Here is a 24,561-nt window from a genome sequence, read left to right on the forward strand (position 1 = left end):
TTAAAAGCTTCATTGCAAAAACTAACCACGTAATGTTGTTTTTTTCTTCTGTAATTTCAATAAATTTGCATAAATATACATTAATAATGTTTTAAAAATAAAATATATGTGGAAAAAAGTTGAAAAAGAACATTTTATGTAAACGGTGTTTTGCTTTGGTAGAACCAGAGCGGAAGTGGTCTGTGTTTGTGTTCTTGTTGAAATGCTGCTACTCGTCACATGGGACCTTTTCTCAACCTTTTTCCACAGCAAATAACAAAAATGAGTAAAGGTTTGAATCAAAGAACTTTATTCCAGACTTGGGGTGGATCCAATAATCAAAGTAAAGTTGTTCAACCGACAAAGGATGGCAGGAAACCTGCCGGAGGACCTCAAACTACCCAGAGCAACACAACAGAGGCGGCTAAAGCAAAACCTACTGGAAACCCTCTTTGGCCTGAAATAAGCCAGAGGTCCGCACACGCATCTGAAGATCAAGTGAGGACAGAGGAAGCTTATCCTGCTTTTGAAGACGACGACGACGATCTCATGGTGGTCGCTGTTTATGAGGCCGAAAAGAGCTTGCAACATGATCGTGGACATTCACTTCAGCGTGACGACTCTGCAGGGACAGGGAGCAAAGCCTCACCTTCAACTGAGACGTACCAAGACCTTCCTGGATTTGACAGCTCTTCAGCTAAAGTTTGGATATACCCCACTAACTATCCAATCAGGGAGTACCAGCTGAAGATGTCAGAAGTTGCACTATTTCAGAATACACTGGTGTGTCTCCCCACTGGACTGGGAAAGACCTTTATAGCCTCTGTGGTTATGTACAACTTTTATCGCTGGTATCCGTCAGGAAAGATTGTATTCATGGCCCCCACCAAACCTCTGGTGGCCCAACAGATTGAGGCCTGTTATAAAGTGATGGGCATCCCTCAGGCACACATGGCTGAGCTGACAGGTGAGCCGATCATGACACTAGCATCATATATTCTCATTAAACCGTCTTTACAGAGGTCCATTTTGTGACATGTAGGCAGCACAGGAGCAAAGCAACGGCAGGAGATTTGGAGGGCCAAGCGTGTCTTCTTCCTCACCCCTCAGGTCATGGTGAACGACTTGTCAAGAGAGACGTGCCCTGCCCAACAGGTCAAGTGCGTGGTGATCGACGAAGCGCACAAGGCGCTCGGCAACCATGCCTATTGTCAGGTGAACAGATCTGTCATATACCGATCAGAGACTACCTTTGCAAAGGCTGTTTCTAGCAAGTCAGGAGCTAATGCACGAGCTATACTGTACTAGGCCCTCACTCGCCCAAAAAGAAAAGGAGAGACAAATATGTAAATTTGCTCTCACGTGTTCTTAAATTTTGACACTCAAATAATTCTTCAAACATCATTTATTGTGTCATTTATCATATATATCCCACTCTATGCTGTATCTCTGAGCTATGTTGCCGTTGTTATCAGTGAAAGCTGTTTATCTGTCGTACCCCACACCCAGGAACTCAGGAACACCATCCATCCCACAACCAGCATTTTTTAACTTCAGGCAAATTGCCCCATTGATAATACCCTGTAATTACTCCTCTTTCTATCTCTAAGGTGATCAGGCAACTCTGCAGCCAGATGCTGCAGTTCCGCGTCCTGGCTCTAACTGCTACGCCAGGAGGAGATGCAAAGGTGACTTTTATCTATGTTGTTTCTTACAGAACGTGCATTCTAAGACTGACATTCATGCTGTTTGTTTTTTCTTTCTTGCTTCATTTTCTGCAGTCAGTGCAGTCAGTGGTGTCGAACCTGCTCATCTCCCATATTGAGCTACGCTCAGATGAAAGCCCAGATATTAGGGCCTATTCTCACCAGCGCAGTGTAGAAAAAGTGGTGGTTCCTCTGGGAGAGATCCTTTCTGCACACCAGGCACGCTACCTCCAGGTAGGCACGATCCAAGTTGCACCTTGTAATTTGAAAATTCTATTCGGCCCAAGAAAATTAATTTCACCATCAGAGTTTAAAGAATATTAAAATCACTCTGACTTATGATCTGAATACAGTTTGCATTTACAGTCGAGCTCACAGGGCAAGTTTAGTTGAAGTGTGACAACGCATTAAAGCGTATCCTGTATTTTGACTCTTTACTGACACCTTGTGGTCATTTACAAATCATTTGGAAATCATCAGCTCCCATTTTTAGCCTGAGGTTTTTTCCTCTTGTCGGTTCGACCGGTTCAGTTAACATTACTTGAATTAACTTTTCTTGAAAGCAGCGTCCTGTCGCAATTGGCGGTCTGGTATTCAGCTCTGGAACGTTAACAAGCTCTGCTTGTCAAGTGTCTATACTCAGCTGCTTCTTCTGTGGTTTTAATCTGGCTGGACAGCTGGAATGTGACAACAGCAAGGGAAAGTTTCGTGCTATTGTATGTTTATTAATTATTCACATTGATTTCACACCTTGTTGGGCATATAGCTTTATTTATTGCAGTTTGTTGTATTATCTGAACTTTATAGAAAAGCAAATAAGTGAAAAGTGTGAACAATGATGGATGCAAGCATTTATTCCGATTTTATTAAGTTTATTTGAAACTATACTTGGCTATGTGTTATGTTTGGCTCATTAACTATATAATACTGCTTTTACTTAAAGTCTGGCAGAAACTAAGTAAAATTTTCCTTGCTGTTTGATGTGTTCTCAATCGACACTATATCTGCACCCTGATTTATTGAAATCTGCCCTTCTGTAAGGATTCATATAGATGACGACAACACTGTGTAGGTATACATTTTGAAAGACAAGAGACAATATTTTATTGAACAAAGACGTCCACGACAGGTCATGTTGTTGCACTTGAACTTTCACATTTGCACAGCACGCATTTGCAAAACACTAAAAAAAAAGCAGCGAGACAGGAAAGGGGAAATTGAGACAATTCTGAAAAGGAAAAATCAGCACACATCATGGCTTTGTAAGTGTAATAAGAATATCTTTACGGTCTCTACAAAATGCTTAATGCAAAAGAAATTCTTTGGATTTGTTGTCTCGACGTCAACCAGCTACTATTGTTGCCTCTTCCCAACACTAGCTTTAACTCTTTAATTTATATATATATATATTTCCTTTACATGTTTATTACGCATAAAATTACACTTTGAATAGACATCCTTTATTGTCCACTTTATTATGATCCCCCCCCCGAAAAAAAACAAAACCCAAAAACCTCAGATATTGATTTTGAAACCAGTAAATAAGGATTTTAACATTAATGCTGTTGCTGGTCAGACATATATCACTTTATACATGCTGCATATGAGAAAAATATGTTCACCATGAATTCATAGACTATTTTGATTGGTAATAGAATGTTAAACAATCATTTTTATTTTATAATTATTTTTATAATAAACTAAAATATGCACATTTCCATCACATGTTTGAGAGAATAGTCAGCGTATACTGTACAGCTTAAGTGTGTGGTCCGTCTTCTCTTGCTTTTATGCAGCAGCAGGAAAGAGTAAATGCACACGTTTGCCAACATTCACACAGTAGCAGGTAGAGAAAGCATGAGAAAAGGGAAGAGAGGTATTTTCTGTACATATGGTTACCCTTAGCAACTATTACCTGAAGAGAATGTGTTTCGAATGCAAGTAACCTGATTGTCATTAAGCAGTAAAATCGTTGAGATTCCAGCGGTTTGTATTACCGGGATATTTTTTACAGCTTCTCCTACCTCATACATTCACTCATTATACCCCTTCTGAACAATCATTATAGGCATGTTCATCTGTGATGCACATGACCTCCTCTGTGCAATTTTATCCATCCATTAATGTACTAACATGCTGCTGGATCTGCCATCTGGTATATATTGCACTTATTCTTAAATATAAATATGCAATGTGACATCACGTAGAATCCTAACATAGTGCAGAGATGACAGCAGAAGCAAGCATGAAGAATGCCAGCAAAACAATATTTCTGTTGTACACTGACCTTTACCCCAACACGAAAGGACAGCGTAGCTGCAACGCGCACACCGAACGTATAGATAAGGCTGGATGTCTACTGGGAACCTGTTTCTGCCATTATGAGGTTGTTGAATGTCTCTGGCAGCACTCTGTGGTCAACATGTATGTAGAGCGCTGCACAATAGGGAGGAAACCTGTCTGCAGTTATAGGCCACGGATAATCTGACGTGTAGTGTGCTCGGCTGGTGGTCGTTTCAGGTATAGGCGGTGAATGAAACTGTACTGGTTTTGCGGCAGTGCTATTGGAGTCTTAATTAGGCTTGAGGGTCGTACAGTTGATAATGCTAAAGCCCCCCCCCCCCCCCCCCCCACCTCAGGGTCGCTCTAGAAACCAGATTTCATTGGCCCGATTGCTGTGGGCTGGGTTGGTGTAGCCAGCGATGATGAAAGAGTCGTTAAAGCACAGGCCAGGAGAGTCTAGGAGCTCCGCCATGGTATTGATCTGGTCAATGATGGTGACCTCATTAGTGGCACCGGTAAAGGCCCTGGTGGACGAAGGCATGGTGCATTGTTATGAGCATTGTAGCTTGTTGACAACAGAAGAGTACCAGCATTTTTCTTTATTCGCCCACCTTGTGTACACAGTTGTGGCGGGCCAGATCTCTATGAGGATCTCACTGTCGGTAGGTCGTGGTGGCTGGGCCTGATGCTCAGTTGGAAGAAAATATGCAACAGTAACGTCGCGGGATATAACGGAGTGGTTCTCGTCCGTGCGCACCACTGTGATGATGGGGAGTGTCATGCCTAGATAATCTCCTACAAAGGAAATTCCATAAAGGTCGAGCGAAGCGTCAACTGGACTGTTGAAAGCAACTGGAAGACGTTTCGCCTCTCATCCAAGAGGCCTCTTCAGTTCTTTCATTACAAATGAAATTGTTATTATTTCCATGAAATGTACAGGCTGAAGATAATCCCAGGCAAATTAAATACATAGCAGGGAAAAGGGACTGTGCACTATGCTTTAAACATGCTTTAAACTTACCTAGGGAATTCTGCTGGCAGATGTATTTCATTATCCTCATAAAACCGTAGCAGATGCTCTGTTCATAAGTGTCCTCACGCATCATTATGCAAGCCCAGTGGCCCTTTTCATACGTGCGTTTCTCATACAGAAGCTGCCCACACTGGCGGGAAAAAGGAAGACAGGTACGAAGTTATCATTAAATATAGAAAAACAAGTCTAAGCTTTTAGAACTAGAATTCTCTCTCTTTAAAAAAAAAAAAAATCACTTTTTAATTTCTCACATGCATCTGCAGCTCAGGTGAACGACCTTCAGTGCAGTTTGAAATCTGCTGTCATCACACCAGCTTTACCACAGCTCTGGAACCTGCACTAAGAATAGTCTTCCATGATTGTCTTTGGTTCAACTGCAGGCTCCAGCCAAGATAAAATGAACCAGATACCTCAAGTTAAGCCAATTAGTCCTCTTTATTTATAAATCTCCTTAAGGAGCTTGAATGGCTTTTAGAGGTGGCTGACCTGATCATCATAAGTGCCTGCTGACATGCATAGACGTTCCCCTCTCACCATTAAAGACCCATCCGTCCCTTCCCAATTAGAAACGTCTATTTTCATTTTAAATCCTTAAAGATGTTGGGGTGATCTCGGCAGGGGATACCTTCTCTTTGCGTGCGAGGAGAGAGAAGGGGACGGGCTCTCTCTGACTCTGCCCCTGGTTGTTGGTGGTGAGCTGTTGAATCGGCTCTGCCATATCTGTCCCAAACACATGTCAATAGGTTAAACGGTGTTTGACAGTCCAGATATACACATATTCTGAAGCGCTTATTACAGTTACACCGTGGTTTGATTTTTTTTTAACAGCACTCTTATAATCCATGCAGAATGCCCTCTGCTTTCACTAATCTGCAGCAGGCAGTGTTTGTGTGTAGAAAGATTGCCAGATGGGCCGAGTGCAGTGCCAGGATGTTGCAGTGAGCTAAACCTCTAATAGACTAAAGCTGCCTAAGACCAGGAATAGATGTATTAGCAAAGATCGACCAGAGCGGCAGTCTGTGCCGTTCAAAATACTGAAGCATGCGGCATTAACAAAGTCTGTTATATTGCTGAATTATTAAACATGTGGGGCTCCAAGTGAACCCTGCTCAAGCGCAGTTCTTTAGCCGACATGATGGAGGACAATGGGGTCAGAGACATCTGTGCCGTTTGCTCTATGATCAATCATGGGATGATTAACAAAGCTGCTGTCGGGTATCCAAAGTTTTCACACGGTTGAGGCTCTGTTCATGTCTGCTTAGGATAAACGACTCAGGGCGATCAGGGCCGTGCACAATACACACTTGAAAGGAACATTTTAACAGAGGAGACCAAAACATGACACAACACAAGCACGGCTGTAGTACATATCAAGGCACGTCCTATCGATGTAATTTCTGTATTATGTGTCTTAACTGGGGAAAATATATACAGATCTGATTTTCATGTCATAAACCCCAGACGAACAACCAGAGGTGGTGTAGAAACATATTTGCTACTATGAAACACATTATTTACGCTTTTTTTTTAATAACCTATGAGGCCTCTGTGCATTCTCTTTACTTACAATGGCCGGCTTCTCTGATCAAATATAGTCAAGATATCAAAGTTGATGATAAATCAACTGTAAAGGAGCAACACAAAAGTGGCTAAATATTTTAATTGCTTCGGTTTGTGTGGGTAGGGTTAGTCCGCCAGTGTTCCTGACCACAGAGCTTGATGCGATATTGCCTCAAACTTTTTAAACTAAAGTTTAAACTAAAGTTTAAAAAGTGTGATTGAAACATAAGACAGCACAATGGGCTCAGTCCTGCCCTCCCAATGCCTCGGCAAAAGAAAAAAAGGTTTTCTTCTTCAGACTTGTACAACTTTTCTTGAATACCTTCATACTATTTCTATTTTCAAAAAAAATAAAATAATACAATACAGGTCCATTTAAGACAGGGGTTTTGGTTTTTCACCTATTAGTTTAGAGCTTTACAAGACACAACAAGATTTTGTATTCCTGCAAAGCAAAAATTAATATGATGAGGTTTGCTAGTTTAAATGGACACGTTGTTCAGGTTTGTGAATCCAGTATTGGTGATTAAATGGCACTTGTATGTAGGAGTGTAACAAAATCCTGGAAGAACGGGTTGTCCTACACCTCACTGTTTGGGACACGTGGTTCATGGATTTAAAAAAAAAAGAAAGAAAGAAACTGTGATGAAGAGCTTATGAAATGCCCCATTTTACCCCTTTATTCTGGCTACAATTAAAGTATATTGTGAGCCTGCTGTTTGCCAGAGATCACTTCCGTGTCAGCCTCTTTCATCTAAGAGATGCAAACCTTCCTGCGTCACCTTCTCATCTTCATTTAATTAATTAGTGAGCGCCACTGTCGCCCCACTGACGTCACACTACTTGGGGAGCTGAGGAATTAATTGGCGTCCAGCTTGGACGTTTGGCACGTGGCTATCGCACCGTGCTGAGATCCACCGTCAACAGAAAGGCTGCTTTAGCTGTGGTGATTCTAAGAAGCTGGGGGACACAGTGTGATTGCAGATGTACAAAAAAAATAGCCCATTTTAAAAGGTGTGGTAAATATAATTGAAAAGACTTAGAGAGAAAAATAGTGCAGTCAACATCAACAGAGTATGGGGACTTTCAATTCTTAACATTTCTGACAATAGGCTGTTAATACAGTACATTTACGAAAGAAAACAGACTTATTGAGGCCATGCAGGTGTTAGGCTAAAAGAATAGACTGAGCAGCTGCTCAGTGTCGGAACCAAGCGCATTCCACTCAGCTTACATAGATTAAACACACTGTGAAGTGAAGAAAAAACATATAGAACACCAGTACACGTCATTGCATATTAGAAATAATAGATTGGCCATCGAAGCAAAACAAAGATACCATTAAAGAAAACTTCTCTTATATATATAATTAAATCATTGTATAGCTATACCTGCCCCAACAAAACCAGGAAATACATATATAGTTCATTTATGGAAATACGTTTTCGCTGAAACGTCCAATAAGATTTACCTGTACAAAACGTGCGTGTAAACTCGTTGTTTTATGTTATTAATTGCATTAATTAGATGCAATTAAATGAACTGCAATTCACAACAAACCCGGAGACTGACAGTCCTGACTTCCTTTTTACTTTCTTTAGTGTCGGTGTGCTGTCCTCGAATGCTGCAAAAGTAATTTGATTGGATTTTTCGAAGCTTTAACTCGTGTTTACAGGAGACGGAAGGATTGTGCTGCTCCGCGGTGTATTTAGGTCACCGTGCGCAGCCTTGCACAGCGGATTGTATGTCAGACATGCCAAATTGTGATTGCCTCCTTTAATTTTACACTCATCACATTATACGTTGTTAATTAATGGCTGCGCTAAACAGAACAGTAAATTATTCATCGACACGAACGGGTTTTTACGCATGAGTTCCTCGTCGTTTTTAACATTTTTACCTGGAGAAACTTCTACTTGGTGTCCTCTTGCTACGTCCTGCCAGTAGCGCAGCAGCCGTTCGTCGTCTTCCTCCATGGTCTCTGCCTCTTCTTCCAGGCTGCCGTTGCCCGAGTCCGACAGCTGGTCTTCGGAGAAAGACTCAAGGTCCTCCAGCGTGATCATCTCGGGTTGGTTGGGCTCGATGCGGCCACCGCTACCCCCGCCGCTCATTTGACAGCCACCGCGGTCCATTTTTACTCGTCGCAGCGGTGATCTGACACTTCGCTTTGGAAAAAAGGATTGTGATATTTGATGTTGAGTTTGAAAGAAACAGCCTTTCAGCGCTCACTTAATTTCGCGTCTTTTGAACGCCGATGTGTTGCGCTCCGGACCTCCGCGACTTTTTCCGATTGGAGTGCCGCTACTTTCTGCTGTAGCAACCAATTATTACGACGCTTTTCTCGAAAAAGCTCGCCATAGTCGCGTTTCTAACGCTTTAGACTACCTTAACGCACACTGACCCCAATTGAAGGTGCACCTAATTCTCTTTTTAAAGGCGGCAAAAAAATCGCCTGCGTCGACTGTGCGGAGGAGCCTGGCGAGACTGTTTTTGAGGCCTGAACGGCGATCTGAGTTGTTTACGAGGAGCGACGATAGACCACGTGATCAGGCCACTCTGACTCCGCCTCTTCCGGTCGGTCGGAGCGAAAAATAAGTCATTCAGCCGTAATTAATTTACAGTCATTACAGTGACCCGAATCATGGGTTTGACTTGCTGAACGCAAATGATTTGCAGCCATGTATTAAAAAGTGAAAGTTTGATTTATGATTGTTTATGTTTGTCCCAACACCCCCCCCCCCACACGCACACACACATACACTGTTGTTTCATTTAAAATCTTTTGTGGTGGTTTATAGGGCCACAAAAATAAGAACTGTGTTGATAGGACCACGTTAACAACAAATACTATTGTTTTATGAGTTTAACATTTTTACCTGGAGAAACAATCTATCCACAAACCAACTGTAGGTCAAAGGATTAAATAGTAATCAAAATATATGATAACCAGAAACCACAATGAAATTAATTCAATTGAAATCAATTCTAAAACACTTTATTTCTTCCCGCGGTGCAGTTTAAACAGACTAGGATTGTAGATTTAAAGGCAGCAGTCACAGATTTAAAGGACACCACAGTCAAACAGATAAAACATACCAAAACAGAACCCCTTAATTTAAAACCTTAGTATCTTAACATGAAAACTCACTGTGATACCCATCTTTATTTTTCTTAGATTAGTATTAATTCTTATGATCATTTAATTACTGTGAATATCAGACATTTTTGCCATGCACACAGTGTGAATTGATGTAGCATTGTATACCTTTTAAAAGCTTTAGCTCATCTGAAATGCCCTGCTGCAGGGTAACATTACTGTTATTGAACTGAACAAGAAATGAATATCTTAGTAATAATAATTTGGCAGTATAGTGTAAAAAAAACAAAACAGGATAAACTATTTCTATTTGTGCCATCAGTTAATTTTGTGTTTTTTGCTTTGGGTCAATTTTTTTCATGTTTTGTTCTATTGATATATTTTTTTAATGTTAGTTGTGGAAGACAAACAGTTCCCTTGTAGAGATAATGAACTTGTTCGCTTGAGGGCACTAAACAAAATTTTGTATGTCATCATTGACGCTCCAGCAGCCAGCCACCATCTTGCACCCATCGATGTGCACGTAGCAAAGAGATTACGCAACTATCTAGTCTGCGGGTGAGCGTGGATGTAAAGCTTTAACATGTATCGAAAAACACACACAACACTCTATGGGGAGCCATTGACCTAATAGCCCCCTGCCAAACAGTGGACCTCAATATTAATCCACCCCCACACACACACCACAACATGCTGATTGCGTTTGGCCTTACATCACTGGCACTCGAGAGAGGATACTTGTGTAGTCATAGTTCTTATTCAGTCATTAAAAATATAGCTAGAGTAACCTTTTCTCTCGTCCTGTAAACAGAAATGTATGTGATGTCCTCTTTTAAAAATACTTGTTGCTCCTCAGGTCCAGCTCCATCATGCATCATATACACAATATATTTTGATTTTATCCTTTGATTTACAAGTGGTTTGTCAACAGATTTGGTTAGGCAACCGTCCTTTACGTACGGTTTTGAATGAAAAACCTTTCATATGAGCTGACTCAAAGCCCTAATAATGGACTGACCTCTTTATCTTCTATAGATGGATAGTTTTGAGCTGGTTGATGTACCTGTCGAATTCTGCTGAACATTGTTTTAAAGGCTAAAGGAATTAAAGGCTGTTATTTAACCCTTTGCCTTTATCTTCATAAGCTTGGTGTAGAATCAAATTTCTCCCATCTTTTGAATGAATAGAAGAATGGGGGCAGACAGCTGGTTTCACGTACTTTTTTTAATTTAGGAGTGAAAGCGTGTCCTAGTTTATGTACTGTATGATCAGAAACAATCAGTGTTATTGCACCTGAGTTATATTGCAAATGAACAATGAAATTAAAAAAGCATTTTGTAAATTTCAAGAACAAACACGATGCCACACAACAATGCTCTGTTTTCTCTCCTCCACCATTTAAAAACTAAATTGCATCACAAAATGTAAGCCCACTTACTCACATTACATCTAGCCTTGTGGATGAATAGATGTTACAGCAGTGTGCCACAAAAATGGCTTCCATCTCTCCTCCATGTATTAGTAGATGAGGCTGGAAAAAAGAATAGGCCCACTCATTTTTAGGCTGTTGATCAAAGTGAGGCTATTAAATCCATTCTGTTTAAGAAGTATTCACATTATTGTGTATAATAAAGATGATCCTGTCTCTGATATTCTATCAATATGAGGACCAAAATAAAATATGAAGGACTAAAACTTGTTTTAATGTAGCAATACATCCTTCATTTGTTTAATCAAAATCAGTCACAGTTTCAGGAGGGATTAAGCTTCAAGGTTTGGCTGCCAATGTCACAATAGGGATTTGATTTGATATTTATTCATAGTTGGACTCTTTTAAAAAAAAAAGCATTTCTCAATATGTCGGTTTCATGCCTCATGAACTCAGGAAATGGCTCTTTAGTTATGACCTGACTCCTGTCTGTGCCTCCTGCAGGTGCTCGAGAAATTCACATCTCGCCTGGTTCAAAGCAGGGTGATGGCGCACAAGGACCTGCGAACTCTCAGCAAATATCAGCTGATCCTCGCCAGGGATCAGTTCCGCAAGAACCCGCTGCCGCACATCAAGGCATGGACTCTAAGCACCCATTATTCAATCAATTTGGTATCATGAGCTTGTCAGCATAAAAAGATTCACCAGGTTTTTGCAGTGAGGCATTTTGAAGTATGCAGATTATTGATATCAGCTGCACTGGCTGATATTTTATAACTATATAGATTTTTTGTGCACAGTGGATTTGCTTCTGCCACAAATTACAATTGATTGAGTTGTGTGTTAAGCTGCCAGTCTTCTCAAAGTGGATTGTGAAACAGTTTTACCTCAATTTAAACCTCTCTCATTGTTCCTGCATAGTTGGAGAAATGTGAATTACTGTAAATCCTGTGGTGGTTTTGAAGGGAGTTGCACTGTACTTGTTAAACTGAGCTTGAAGTTTATGCTATAATCTAACTATTCTTGTTTGCTTATATTTTTTCAGTGGATAGTGGGGTTGATAGTTGAGAGTTCTTCTCTCCACAGGGTCCTCAGCAGGGAGTTCTAGAGGGGGATTTTGCCCTTTGCATCAGCCTGTACCATGGCTATGAGCTCCTGATGCAGATGGGGCTCCGATCCCTCTTCCTTTATTTCCAGGGGATCATGGATGGATCCAGAGGTCAGTCGCCTTACCTTCAGGCTGTATTAGCGTATTTCTTCCCCCACATTTGCACGCTTCTTTCATCAGTGCAGTGTTTCGATCTTTTAATAACAACCTATGTAGCATATTTCAGATTTTTTAACACATGTTCCCTGCACTTGGTGGGACACAGAAATGTCCAGGGCCAGAAATGAGCTGCAGAGAACTCCTGTATTTATGGATCTTTACCAAGAGATGGAAGCAATGTTTGTAAAGCAGTCTGCTGGTATGTGACACATCAGATATCCATATCTGGGGCATCCAATTAAAACATAAAAACAAGGTCCTTGGAAACAATATATGTTTGAATAACATTCTCTCCTCCCAATACTTGTAGAATCAGACGAGCCATTCATATACAGTCACCCCAAACTGCAGAAGCTGGAGGACGTGGTGCTGCAGCATTTCAGACTGCGGGCTGGAAGCTCCGCAGACAAAACCGGTGAGGTATTGTTGGAGCAGGAGAAGGGATATGACTCAGTCATGCAGGAGGAGTTCAAATTCAAAGCTGAGATCTATAGTTCGCTTAGTGTTCTAAAACAACAAGGAGGAAACTGCATGGTGCTTATAGTGCAACATATTAACGCGATCTTTATAGCCGCAGGTAGTTCATATCTAAATTATGTTTAAACTATTATATTGTATTTGGAGAGCTAAGCTGTGTCTACAGTACTGCAATAAATCTTTCCCCATTCTTCTTATGCATTTCCAGATTGTGGCACGCAGGAGGTGAGCACGCGCGTGATGATCTTTTCATCGTTCCGTGAGAGCGTACAGGAAATTGCAGCTATGCTGAACCGCCATGCTCCGCTGATAAGGGTCATGACTTTTATGGGTCAAGCATCGGCTGGGAAGGGAGTCAAAGGCTTCACCCAGAAGGAGCAGCTGGAGGTAGAAATGCTTGTTTGAGAAACACTCATTGATCCACTGAGAATTACAGCAAATGTAATTGGCAATCATGTAAGCCACAGTGTGGTAATCGTGCTGTGGACGTGTGTTCTTGTAAAACTACTTACTGTGGCCGCTTTTCTGATCATTTTCCTGCTGGTTGCTTAGCAATGCATCTTTGCAGCCAGTGACATTTTCACAGAACTTGCAAAAATTGATGCTTGTGTAAAAGGCCCTCACCTGAATACATGTGGGGATTTTTATCTATTAGAAGGCTTCAGATGACAAAGTTAGGACGTATATCTGGAAACCAGAAATGACTAGGGGATTTTATGGAAATGGTAAATATTGATAAACATTTTGCCTTAAAAAAATCCTGTCTTTTTTTGTGTGTCTATTCTTGTGTTTAAGGTGGTGCACAGGTTTCGTCAGGGAGGCTTCAACACGCTGGTGTCGACCTGTGTCGGAGAAGAGGGGCTAGATATCGGAGAGGTCGACCTCATCGTTTGCTTTGATGCACAGAAGAACCCCACTCGCCTCGTGCAGCGAATGGGCCGCACTGGTCGTAAGCGGCAGGGGCGAATTGTTGTCATTCTGTCTGAGGGGCGTGAAGAAAGGGTGAGTGGAAACCAAAGGTTTGATGCACCTCGACATGATTAACTTGCCACATCAGAGCTACTTCCAACAAACTGTTTACCTTTGTCAGACGTACAACCAGAGCCAGAGCAACAAGCGCAACGTGTACAAGTCAATCACTGGCAACAAATGCAGGTTCCACATGTACCCTAGTAGTCCCCGCATGCTGCCCCAGGGCCTGATCCCAACCCTTCACAAGATGCACATCACCTGTGGCCAGTTTGACCACCAGGAGAGCAGCAGGCGATCCGTCAGAGGAAGAAGGTCGCGGTCCGAGGGACGGGCGTCTCTCATCCACCCTCAAAACTTGAGTGAGTGAGGTGGCGAGTGAATTCCGGTTAATACATGTTCTTATTGGAGCAGCCGAACATGGAATTTCTCAAACTGTGTCTGTCCTATGTGCCAGTTCACCAGGAGAGCACAGCATCAGATGGTTTTCTGAGCAGTGCTGAATTTTCCAAGTGGGCTTCCACGGTGAGACTGCGGGAAGATGAACCTCATCCAGTCCTAAAACAGTCACAGTTCGTGTCCCTGCCTGCTGATCCCCCAAAGGACAACCTCTCTAAGACTCAGAGGTCGGTTTCCAGAGAGCTGTCTCTGTCTGAATGGAGACACTGGCAGCACAAATCACTTCCAACCCATGTGATTAATCATTCAGCCCGCTGCCAGCACTTCATCGAGGTGATGGAGCTCATTGACAATATGAAAGAGGAAAATGAGGTAAGGGTCAAATGTTTATACCATGTGATCACATTCTTGGATCGAAAAAGAGTAGAAATGGCTATTAACAGTCCCACTCTCACAGCAAAATGTAACTGCATTTATGAAACAAAAACAGATTTATAAGCTCTGCAGGCTACAAAGAGTCAGCTGAGCCTCATGTGAACACTCAACTGTGTCTTACTACATTCATCAATTAGGCCTCGAAGGCACATTCCGAATGTGATAAACAGGCTCCACGATGTTGTTGTCGTCATAGTTTTTACATTTTTTTTATCTTTAGCAGGATTTTTTCAGGCTATTGCTCTTTATCTGATTTTCTCAAACAAAGTTAAAAAATAACAGAAATAAATATAGAATAAAAAGCAAAAGCTCTTCTTTTAAAACAGAAACCACATTACGCAGCAGCCAGGGTCTAATATAGATGAAACACGAGGGCTGTGTTGTGGAGCTGATGCTAAAATATTTGTAAAGTTGGATGACCTTGATTATCCCGCTCATAATTCTGGTTTAACGGTACTGTCATTTTACTGACCGTATTTTACTGGACTCGGCTGCTACATGTTATAGCGGCAATGTTGGATCGGTAATGTCAGCCAGGTCAGGGGGTCAGCAGGAGCTGGGGAATCTTATTCGGTTTCTCCAGAATCTAATCGAGCAAGAATGATCTCACCATTGTGTATTTTCTCAGGTTTCTCAGGTTATCTGACACAGGTAGGTCATAATTAAGCTCCTGCCCAAAGATGATATCGTCAAGCCTCTGCTGATTATATTTTATGCAGTAAATAAGTTTAAATTTGTGATTTCTGTTTTACTTAAATATACTGCGAAAAAAAGCACCATACAGCACAGAATTTCCAAATGTGTACAAAATGTGGATAATGAAGTTGCTTCTTGCTTGTACACTTTGAGAAGCATAACCTGCAACAGCTTACCCACCTGACCTGAATTCGCAAAGAGGCCATTAAGGGCGAACAAAACAGATTTACAATAAAGCACTTAAATTCAATTCAATTTTTTTTTTTGGCCCGGTCATACCCCTTCACTTCACCCTCTGTTTGCCCGAAGCCATCCTTCAAATTCGAGGCACTTTTCTCCCAGGTTGCGTTCACAACCACCCTGTTTTTCACCGTCTTGCTTTTCACTTTATGTCAGGACACAGAGCACACGTACAAGCGGGCGGCCTCCTCTGCTGTGATTACGAAAGGCTTCTCTGAGCCATTACATAAAACCAGGAAGCTAAAAGTAGGTCAGGTTTTGTTGGCCTACATGCGCAGCGTGCTGACGGAGAAGATGACAAAGACAAATCAATCTAATTTCTTAAGTGATGAAACCGTATGCAACGGCATATTCCTTAATGGGTTCTTTGTTTCTTCCGGGATGGTGCTTTCATGGGCTCCAGTCTATTAAATCAGAATCTGGATTAAGATGTAGGAACCAGGTGAAAACCTTGGTTTCTGCCAAAGAGGCCCGGCTGCAAAATTGCTCAGCTCATGAGACGCATGAGAACTTCCAAGACCTGTGGCATCCACTGCCAACCGCTGTCGATGTCTGTGAGAGTTTGTCTCTGAGGGTAATGTCCAGAGCTGGCATAGTAGGAACCAATCACTCACTTTTAGCTTTAACTGCTGTGAATAGAGAGATACTGGCTTCCTTTAACAGGTTATTTCACATGCAGGTAACCTGTTTTTAGCCATCACTTTGGGCTCAGTCAAGGTCCTCTTTCACAGTGTTGGATGTTTATCAAAGGAAGTTCAGATCTCTAATTCAGTCAGCTCATCCTGCACTTTGGGGGAGAATATCTAACCTTTCCACCACACTCGCCTTTTCTCTGCATCCTCGTGATTAAGTTTATTTCAGACTGCAGCATGTCAGGATCCAGGACCTTAATCTGATTATTAATTAAATGTGGGCCAGGGGTTAAGGTTAATCCTACAGCAACTGTTCGAGAGTGCCTTAAAGTGAAATGGGGTCTCATGAGAAAAGAGAAGAGAACAAAGTTGTCATTGATTTTGTTTTCATTTTGTGATCTTCTGTAAAGACGTATGTATCTCTTTTTAAAGTTATTTTAGGTTAAAATAAATCACTTGACATATTAATTTTCAAGTTTAGTTAGATTCAGATGCATGGTAGATCGTTTAAACATATTGCTGGCTACAAATTTGAATTAGTTGTTCATTAAACAACACTGATATGCAGTAAATGAATTTTATGAACGTGTGTCATCATATTGTTAAAAGAGTAATTGTCGTACATATTAAGAGCTGAACTCTGGTACAGCTATTTCCACTTATATTTGAAAGATGTCTACCTCTGCAGAGTTTGACCCATTAAAGTCCGATTTCTGCCTCTGCATGTCTTTGTCCAGGCTGGCTTAGCCGTACTTTCCAAACAAAAGCAAGACTTTTGAAGTGCATTTGATTTGAGGGAAATTTGTGGGTCAGAGAGAAACAGCATGTTGTCCACTAACAACACGCTCCACTTGTCAGCACTGTACCCCTGCCAGGAGTGTATAAATGTTGACCCGCAGCATTTATCACCAGGAGGTGGGAAGACTGGAATAACATACTCTCTTCATGCTTGATCATAAAATCAAGGAATGAAATCGGGCATTTTTACACTTTAGCATCAGTTTAATTACTTAGAAGTGTGACTGGAATACAATGATGTGGAGGGTTTTACGTGCTGGTAGGATTATGTGGGCTTTCTGCTTCACAGAACATCTTGAGCCTGCTGACCACAGGTTTGATGGCACCCTGGCAGTCCCTGCAGGATACCACTCTTGTTGAATCATTTCCATGTCATGTGCTTTGCAAATTTGACAGAGTTGTGTGTATTGGGTTCAAATGGAGAGAATATTGTTTTGGCTAATATTTACGATGAAACTTTGTGTAACTATGTGCCTTCATTTGTGCTTTTGATGGATATTAATGTTGACTATAACACACCGGTATCGTTTTCCATGTTTCCTTTGTTTAGGGCGAATGCCTTTATGAGCAAGACCTTCTTCCTTATCTCCACCAACCCGATGACCATATTAAAAAGGGACAGAAGATGAAGAAGAACTCAAAGAATTGCCCCAAATTGATCATCAACAAATGTGAACCAGCTCGCTCCGTGTCGTCAGATCTCAAAGGTATCCCTGAAAGGCTTTCTGGTGCATTACAACAAAGACCTTCACATCCTCAAGATTCAAAGGACTCCTATGATGACCTCACACACGGCCCAGGACCTGTGGAAGGTTTTCCAGAGGTCGATTTGTCTGATGATGTTATCATCAATGAGCATGACACAAAAACGGACGGGACGATGGTCGAGCCTGTACGTTCAGATGAAGATTTTGATCTTCAGACAATGTTCTACCTTCCTAAATGGAGATCAGCATCTTCGCCCCCCTCGGCTAAAATCAACCCAGGGGGAGACAAGAATCTGAAAGTCATCCTGGCCAATGTTGAGGCGCTCCTGTCTCAATCTCCTCCATCACTGATTGAACACTTAGACCCGGACGTGACCGCTCCTCCACTGTTTTGTCTCCCTCCTTTTCCGGTTAGCTTTACGCTGGACCTTGAAGACGTTGACGATGACGTGATGGCGAGTGATCCTGAGCATGATCCCAAGACGTCAGACTCAGCCAAGTGTTCTGTGGGTCAGGAGAACAGAGAAATCCCCCAAAGTCAAGCTCACGTGGAGCAGAGCGCCAGCAAGGGCAAAAAGCCAGCAGGGGGTCTGACCTGGGATGCAATTTTTGATGATGAAGATAATGAAGAAGAAAATGACTGCGATGATAGCAAACAAGTGGATCAGATGGATGAAGAAATAAAAATCGCACGTATGGCCGAGGAAAACCCAAGCTGTGGGGACGACATGAGAGACGAGGAAGTGTGGGAGTGGACAGATGGCGTGAAAGATGACCCACAGATGGACAACAGCCTGGACCTGTTTGGGGACGAGGAAGCCTTCCTGCAGATGACAATCCCAGATGTCCCCACTCCTGGAGTCAGTCCTAGGATGTCCCCTGCAAAACAGGCAGCTCACAATCCCTGCAGATCAACAGAAATGCACGGAGACGATGCGGCAACTAATCCTACAGCTGACGCTCTGCAGGTGAGGGCTCAGACAGCCCAGAACACCACAGACAACGCGGTCACATCAGATCTACAGGGGCAGCGGAGTTCATTTGACAAGTCTCACGACCTCTTCTCTGTCAACTTTGACCTGGGTTATTCACTGGATGACTCCGATGAAGACAGAGAGGACGATCCTGGCCCTTGGGCCTCTGCCTCCGCACTGCCTCTAAAGCAGGCAGACTCTTCCACACCATGCAGTTACTTTCACAAAAGGCCAATACAGCCAAATGAACCCAAGTTATCGACACCACAAATGTCGTCAGAGCACAGGAGGAGGTCAGTGTCCTCTTTCTTTGCTTCCCCACCTAAAGGCGATGCTTTCCCATCCCCGATCACATCAACACGAGCAAGACGGATCATCTTGCCCAGTCCTAGCAGTCCCCGCACCCCGTCTGTGCTCTCCAGCTTAAAACGGAGGCGTCTGAGTGATCAAGTGAACCAGGAGTCTGTCTGTGCAGAACCTTTGCCTCCTCATCCACGTAGGTTTTCCCCATCAAGAAATTTCCTGACTTTATGGTATTTGCTTTGCGGCGGCTCCTGAAGTCTGAACTTCATCTCTTTCCCAGCAGAGTGCAGCAGTGACAGTGAGGATGAAGTCGCGGTCCATAAACGAAGAGGACCAAAGAGGGCCGACCCGCTGGCATCCCAAAGGGTAAATAAGGTTTGTCACAAAAAAATCGAGTTAAAGATTTGCTCTGTAAAAGGTCAGGAAATCTTTTTCATGACTCAAGAGTTATACAAGTAGAAAATGGAATTTTAACAGACCGAGGCAAAGCTTTTATTACATTATAGGATTGTGATCTTTATTCACTAAGTGCACAAAGTACATCTCAGGACAGGGCAAGATTGTGTTTACATACTGTAGCAATAAAAGAATGGACTTATGGACTGAGGGTATGACTTGTGGAGTTCCCCGTGGGTCCTTTATTGGACCTCTTTTATTAATATCTACATTCTCTCTCTGGCTCAGGTTATAGAATAATGTAACATCTGCTATCATAATTCTGCAGATGACACAACACTTTATACCACTTTCATCTAATTACTGCAGGCACTTATATTTGCCGAGGAAATGCATAAATGAAATCAATGACTGGATGTGTCAGAACTTTTTGCAACTGAACCCAGAAAAGACTGAGATAGTTGTTTTCGGCCCCAAAAAGGAGCAGTTAGAAGTCAGTTATCACCTTGACTCCGTGTCGTTTAAGACAATGAACGGGCCAGAAATCTTTAATCATGGACTCAGTCCTGAACCTTAACGACCACATTAGGACAATAATACAATCAACTTACTGCCATCAAACAAAATGTTAAAAGAATTAAAGGATTTCTAACTAAAAATAAGATTCAGAAAACTTTTTCATGCATTTGTGTTCAACAGGTAGGATTATTGCAATGGGTCTTAGGAAAAAAAAAAAAAATCAGCCTGACAGCTACAGCAAGTCCTCACTAACACGGAGAGGGTGTTAAATTACTGCATTAGCTGCCTGTTTGTCTAAGAATTGACTATAAAATCTCACTGCTTGAAACATCCTGACCTCTCACGTCCTCAGTGAGAGTTTTAATCAGGGTTAGCAGGGTCAGGAACAAACAAGGTGAAGCAGCTTTTAGTTTCTATGATCCTTCCTTGTGCAAGTACGGTAACTTCCAACAATTGAAGTCTGCTCTCTGCTTTTTCTTTTAATGTGATGTTTTTATATATATGTATTTAATTATATGCCGTATAGCACACTCTGTGTAGCCTTGTGTCTAAAGAGACCTATATACATAAACTAATATATATTGACATCAATTTTGGTATAAAAACAGAAAAACACGTGATACAGAAACAACAAAGTTTGGGGTCCACGTGTGTTGACAGCTTGTGCTGCCTTCGACCTTCATTTATAAACCATCTGCAGTTGTCATGGCAACTGGGTTGCAAGCGGCAAAAGAAAAAGCACTTTCCAATTAGGCCTTGAAATTTCTCCCGAACATATTTATTAGACAAAAGCCGTATTGACCCATGCGTCTGAAAGGAAAGTGCAGATGGAAAAACGTATGTTGTCTCTGTCAGGTGGAGAGCGATGTGGACTCCCCAGTGGTTGGGAACAGGAAGCGTTTGGCTGCTTTCCATACAGTAAGGTGTTCTTCATTAGCGGAATGTTACGACACAGGGACCTATAAGCGCATCTGATTTGATTATAACATGACCCGTTGTCTATGCATTGTTTCTGCCAGCTCGTCGTAAATGAATCATGTACCACAAGCCAAGACGTTAACAGCACATGTTTTTTAATGCTCCCGTTCTAATCCAGCCTGAAGAGGTGGCGGGTGGCGCTCTCTCTGATGATGATGATTTCCAGGATGAATCCATGTTCACGCACAGAAAGCCGGCAGCTGCAAGTGAACCAGTTCATTGGGAGAAATTCAAGGTCTGTGGCAACAGGTGTCTGAAGAAACCACTGATCTGACACTGAATACATATTTGTCATTTATTCTGTTGTTTTTATCAACGTGTGAGTGAATAACATGTTTACTGCATGTGTGAGCACAGCATTTGGAAAACCTGTTTGGATGTTTGGTTTTTGGTTTCACTTCGGAAACATATTTAAATTTAGCTTGATGTAGCATGACCTGACCTTTTCCCATCTTTTTTAGGGCCCAGTTCGCCAAAAGGTACGTCAGTTCCTGGACGAAGAGGCAGAGCTGTCAGAGGAAGACGGAGGGCAGCATGTGTCATCGGATGAGGAAGACGGAGAAGAGCTGAATCACTCTCTCGAAGGCTTTGTGGTCAACAACACACACTGCTCACAGGGCCTGAATGGTGGGTCAAAATGGGACAGTAAATTTGCATGGGGGACTGTTGCACTCAAAGTTTGTCCTCCTGTCCTGCAGATTCAGAGATGCACTGTGTTTATTTGAAGTCAGTGAGAAGCCCTGCAGTCCAGGGCAAATTCAAAATGTCTTACAGAAATCATCACAACGTGGACATATTTTCCCAGGTATACGCTCAATATAGTCTTTTCATTTTAACAGCATTACATATTTATCTAACCAGCTTCCGTGTTCTGAACCGTTGGTCTCAGGTGCCTGAGATGGATGAAACATATGCAGAGGACAGCTTTGTGGTGGGCAGTGAGGCGGAGGAGCTAACGAGCAGTGAAGAGGAGGCTGAAGATGTTGATCTTTTGCCCGAGGTCTCCTTTGTAGACGGGAAGAGGCAGTATGCCACCAGACGGCGTGTTTTCCTGCACAAGGCCAAGATTGCAGGCTCCAGGGAAGCAGCTGAAGCTCTGCCAGAGCAGAGAGCTGGCGGAGAAACCAAGAGCCGCCGCATCATACGCCCTAACGACTCCAGCGAGGAGGAGACGGAGGAAGTTTGTGAAAAGAGTCTCGCGGCAGAAAGTGGTGTTTCTGCCCCCTTGTGGCCGAAGGAGGTACAAGCAGAGTTCAGCAGGCCGCAGCTGTGTCAGGGCGACTCCGACACATCGGCACCTTCATCTGAAGTCTCACTACTGCCTAAAACCCGGAGAGTACCTGAGAACCAGCAAAAAGAAAGGTTAAAATAAGAGTATGAGCTTTCATCCATTTAGATTCCACAATGATGTTTTAAGTTTTGGTGGGTTAATTAAACACAAGTGCAAATAAAATCTTTTTAACCCTTTTTTCACCTGCAGGTGTCGCCAAAGGTGTGAAAGTCAACATAAACTCTCCGATGAACTGGACTTTGTGGAGCCTGACCCAGAGTTACTCTCCAAGAAGCAAACGGAGGTACAATATTTTTAGTCAAAGAACAGAAAGCTTTTGATTCCAGGCCAAGTCAAAGTAAAAAATCTTTTTCCAGATGGCCCCAGCCACCTCCTCAGAACCCCACAAGTCTGAGTCTCCGGCTGCGCCCGGACCTGTTTGCATCGTGGTGGACAGTCGCTGCCTCAGCAGCAGTGTGGAGCTGGTGACCAGCCTGCGCCAGCGCCACGCCGTCACGGTCCACGTTTGCTCACTCGACGGCGGCTACTTCATCGTTAGCAACCGCATGGCAGTGGAGAGGTATAGCCAGTCAGACATGGCTGCCTTACAAAACCGGAAGCGACTGAGCGAGAGAGTAAAGAGCCTGCAGGGTTTGTTTGAGCGCATTTGTCTGATTGTGGAGAAGGAGAGGTCCAAATCTGGTCAGTGGGCACAAATAGTATTTTATAGTTGACAGGTAGATTAGCTTAATAATGCAGCCCCTCTGTTACAGGGGAGGCATCACGTCCCTTCCAGCGGACACGTTGCTATGACAGAACCCTGAGCTCGCTGGTGCGGACCGGCGTGCGTTTGCTGTGGAGCAACGGGGTTGAAGACAGCGCCTGCTTGCTGGCTGATCTGGCACGATTAGAGCAGCGTAAGGGCCAGGGCATCTCGGTTCCTGTGGAGGTCAAAGGGCAACACAGGGAGCAGGCCCTGCAGCTGTACCTCAGCCTGCCATCAGTCAACTACGTCCATGCTCTCAATATGAGCCACAGCTTCAGCTCGGTTGCTCAACTTATGAACAGGTAAGATTGCAGGTGTTTCACGGTAAAGAAAGGGAACAAGAAGACATCACCTGTGCCCCATTTTCCCTGCAGCTCCATTGAGGCCCTACAGAAGGGAGGCTGCATGAGTCGATCCAGAGCGGAGGAGGTTTACCGCTTCCTGCGTCATTCCTGTGACTCCTTCTTCATGAACACACCGAAGTCAGCAAAAAAGAGATAGGAAAGAGAATGAAGTACACTTTATTTTTGCTCTCTCTGAACAGTCTAATGCTACATTGTGGTAGTCAATTTTGTTCTCTCCATGAGAGAAGAGCCCCAGGGTCAATTTTGCACAAATTCAGAGAGAACAGAGTTTACATGATGTATAAATACAGTGTTTGATCTGAGGCAACACTCTTTTGTTTAAAATATCCCCATTTTATAACTTCTGCATGAAAAGACTTGGCAGAGGAAATCAATCAGTATATGATTAAATAACTTATTTTCATGATGAAAGATATATTTTCAAAATTATAGTCAAAGAGGTGAATTTTGTGACAAGCTCCTTAAATAAAAAACATTATTTTTGTATTTTTTTCAATGTTTTCTTCCTTTTTGAGGCATTTTGTCAAAAAATAACTACCCTATATCACCACTAGAGGACAGAAAACAACGGCATATTTAACACTCGCATTTGTCATTTGCAATAAGTCTTTGAATTTTCCCAATTTTATGTTCCCATTAACATTTTTAAACTCAGAAAACGTGTAAACAGCTTTAGTTGTAAGTTTTATTATGTCAAACTTTACAGTATGCATGCAGCTGTATTACAGGCAAAAAAATCATTTTAGGCAAACATCTAGGAAAACAAGGCATCAAAAACATGATTATTCTGAAGATCTGAGCACCTGTATTTACAAATACCTCAATACATAAAAGACTATGTACATAGACTTCAATAGAATAGAAGTCAATATTTCAACAGCCCTTGCACACACATTAGAGTTTAACTTCTCTTTTGAAACGGTGTAGTTCCCCCTAAACCTGCCTGCATGGCGAACGTATTACTTAACTTCATAAAGGTCAGAAGTCAGACAGAATCGAGCAGTACAGAAGCCGATCCTTTGAAGTTTGAAACTTTTTAAGGCTAGTGTTATGGTTTCACACTTCCAGACACCAAACATAACCTCAATTACAGCACCAATGACCAGTTTTACATAGATAACATCAGAAAATCTGTGATAAGATGTGGTGTATAACCATATATATATGTATATATATATACATATATAAACACATCTCAAATACCTGCTGGGTGCAGCCAGCCTTTCCTTATAAATGGAGATTTGATTTGAAACATTCGTTTTATGTCTGCCAGGATGTCCTTG

The 24,561-nt window shown here is 42.4% G+C and overlaps 2 protein-coding genes and 1 long non-coding RNA gene across 8 annotated transcripts; 2 read left to right on the top strand and 1 right to left on the bottom strand.

Moving 5' to 3' along the window:
- Positions 1–180: 180 nt before the first annotated feature.
- Positions 181–24,343, top strand: fancm (FA complementation group M). 6 transcript variants are annotated; one of them, XM_011618159.2, is made up of 23 exons: positions 181–946; positions 1,022–1,194; positions 1,590–1,667; positions 1,761–1,919; positions 11,592–11,723; positions 12,174–12,306; positions 12,461–12,553; positions 12,665–12,769; positions 13,040–13,218; positions 13,627–13,833; positions 13,922–14,162; positions 14,258–14,571; positions 17,551–19,177; positions 19,265–19,359; positions 20,755–20,817; positions 20,996–21,112; positions 21,339–21,504; positions 21,576–21,682; positions 21,767–22,239; positions 22,358–22,451; positions 22,525–22,849; positions 22,921–23,215; positions 23,288–24,343. In XM_011618159.2, the coding sequence occupies exons 1-23, from the start codon at positions 220–222 to the stop codon at positions 23,412–23,414; spliced, it is 6,030 nt and encodes a 2,009-aa protein (XP_011616461.2). In that variant the 5' UTR covers positions 181–219; the 3' UTR covers positions 23,415–24,343. The 6 variants fall into 6 exon arrangements, 5 of the variants coding, with proteins under 5 accessions (XP_011616461.2, XP_011616468.2, XP_029688881.1 ...); XM_011618166.2 differs by having other exon boundaries at positions 19,265–19,350; XM_029833021.1 differs by having other exon boundaries at positions 19,268–19,359.
- Positions 2,765–9,070, bottom strand: soul3 (heme-binding protein soul3). The gene is made up of 5 exons (XM_011618143.2): positions 8,462–9,070; positions 5,627–5,721; positions 4,990–5,131; positions 4,580–4,763; positions 2,765–4,492 (listed from the first exon to the last, which is right to left on the bottom strand). The coding sequence occupies exons 1-5, from the start codon at positions 8,691–8,693 to the stop codon at positions 4,321–4,323; spliced, it is 825 nt and encodes a 274-aa protein (XP_011616445.1). The 5' UTR covers positions 8,694–9,070; the 3' UTR covers positions 2,765–4,320.
- LOC115248914 (uncharacterized) lies at positions 5,118–5,566 on the top strand. Its single transcript, XR_003887642.1, has 2 exons — positions 5,118–5,153; positions 5,265–5,566. It is a non-coding gene; the product is annotated as an uncharacterized lncRNA (long non-coding RNA).
- Positions 24,344–24,561: the final 218 nt, after the last annotated feature.

This window comes from Takifugu rubripes, chromosome 2, assembly GCF_901000725.2.
Source record: "Takifugu rubripes chromosome 2, fTakRub1.2, whole genome shotgun sequence".
Taxonomy (NCBI): domain Eukaryota; kingdom Metazoa; phylum Chordata; class Actinopteri; order Tetraodontiformes; family Tetraodontidae; genus Takifugu; species Takifugu rubripes.

Excerpts from the sequence above, each read along its gene's own strand:
- soul3 (XM_011618143.2), bottom strand. The coding sequence starts at position 8,693 with ATGGACCGCGGTGGCTGTCAAATGAGCGGCGGGGGTAGCGGTGGCCGC. Across the intron at positions 5,722-8,461 it reads CCAAGTAGAAGTTTCTCCAG|ATATGGCAGAGCCGATTCAA; the intron begins GTAAAAATGTTA and ends TGTTTGGGACAG. Across the intron at positions 4,764-4,989 it reads CTGCCAGCAGAATTCCCTAG|GAGATTATCTAGGCATGACA; the intron begins GTAAGTTTAAAG and ends TTTCCTTTGTAG.
- fancm (XM_011618159.2), top strand. The coding sequence starts at position 220 with ATGGGACCTTTTCTCAACCTTTTTCCACAGCAAATAACAAAAATGAGT. Across the intron at positions 1,195-1,589 it reads GCAACCATGCCTATTGTCAG|GTGATCAGGCAACTCTGCAG; the intron begins GTGAACAGATCT and ends TCTATCTCTAAG. Across the intron at positions 23,216-23,287 it reads GTTGCTCAACTTATGAACAG|CTCCATTGAGGCCCTACAGA; the intron begins GTAAGATTGCAG and ends TTTTCCCTGCAG.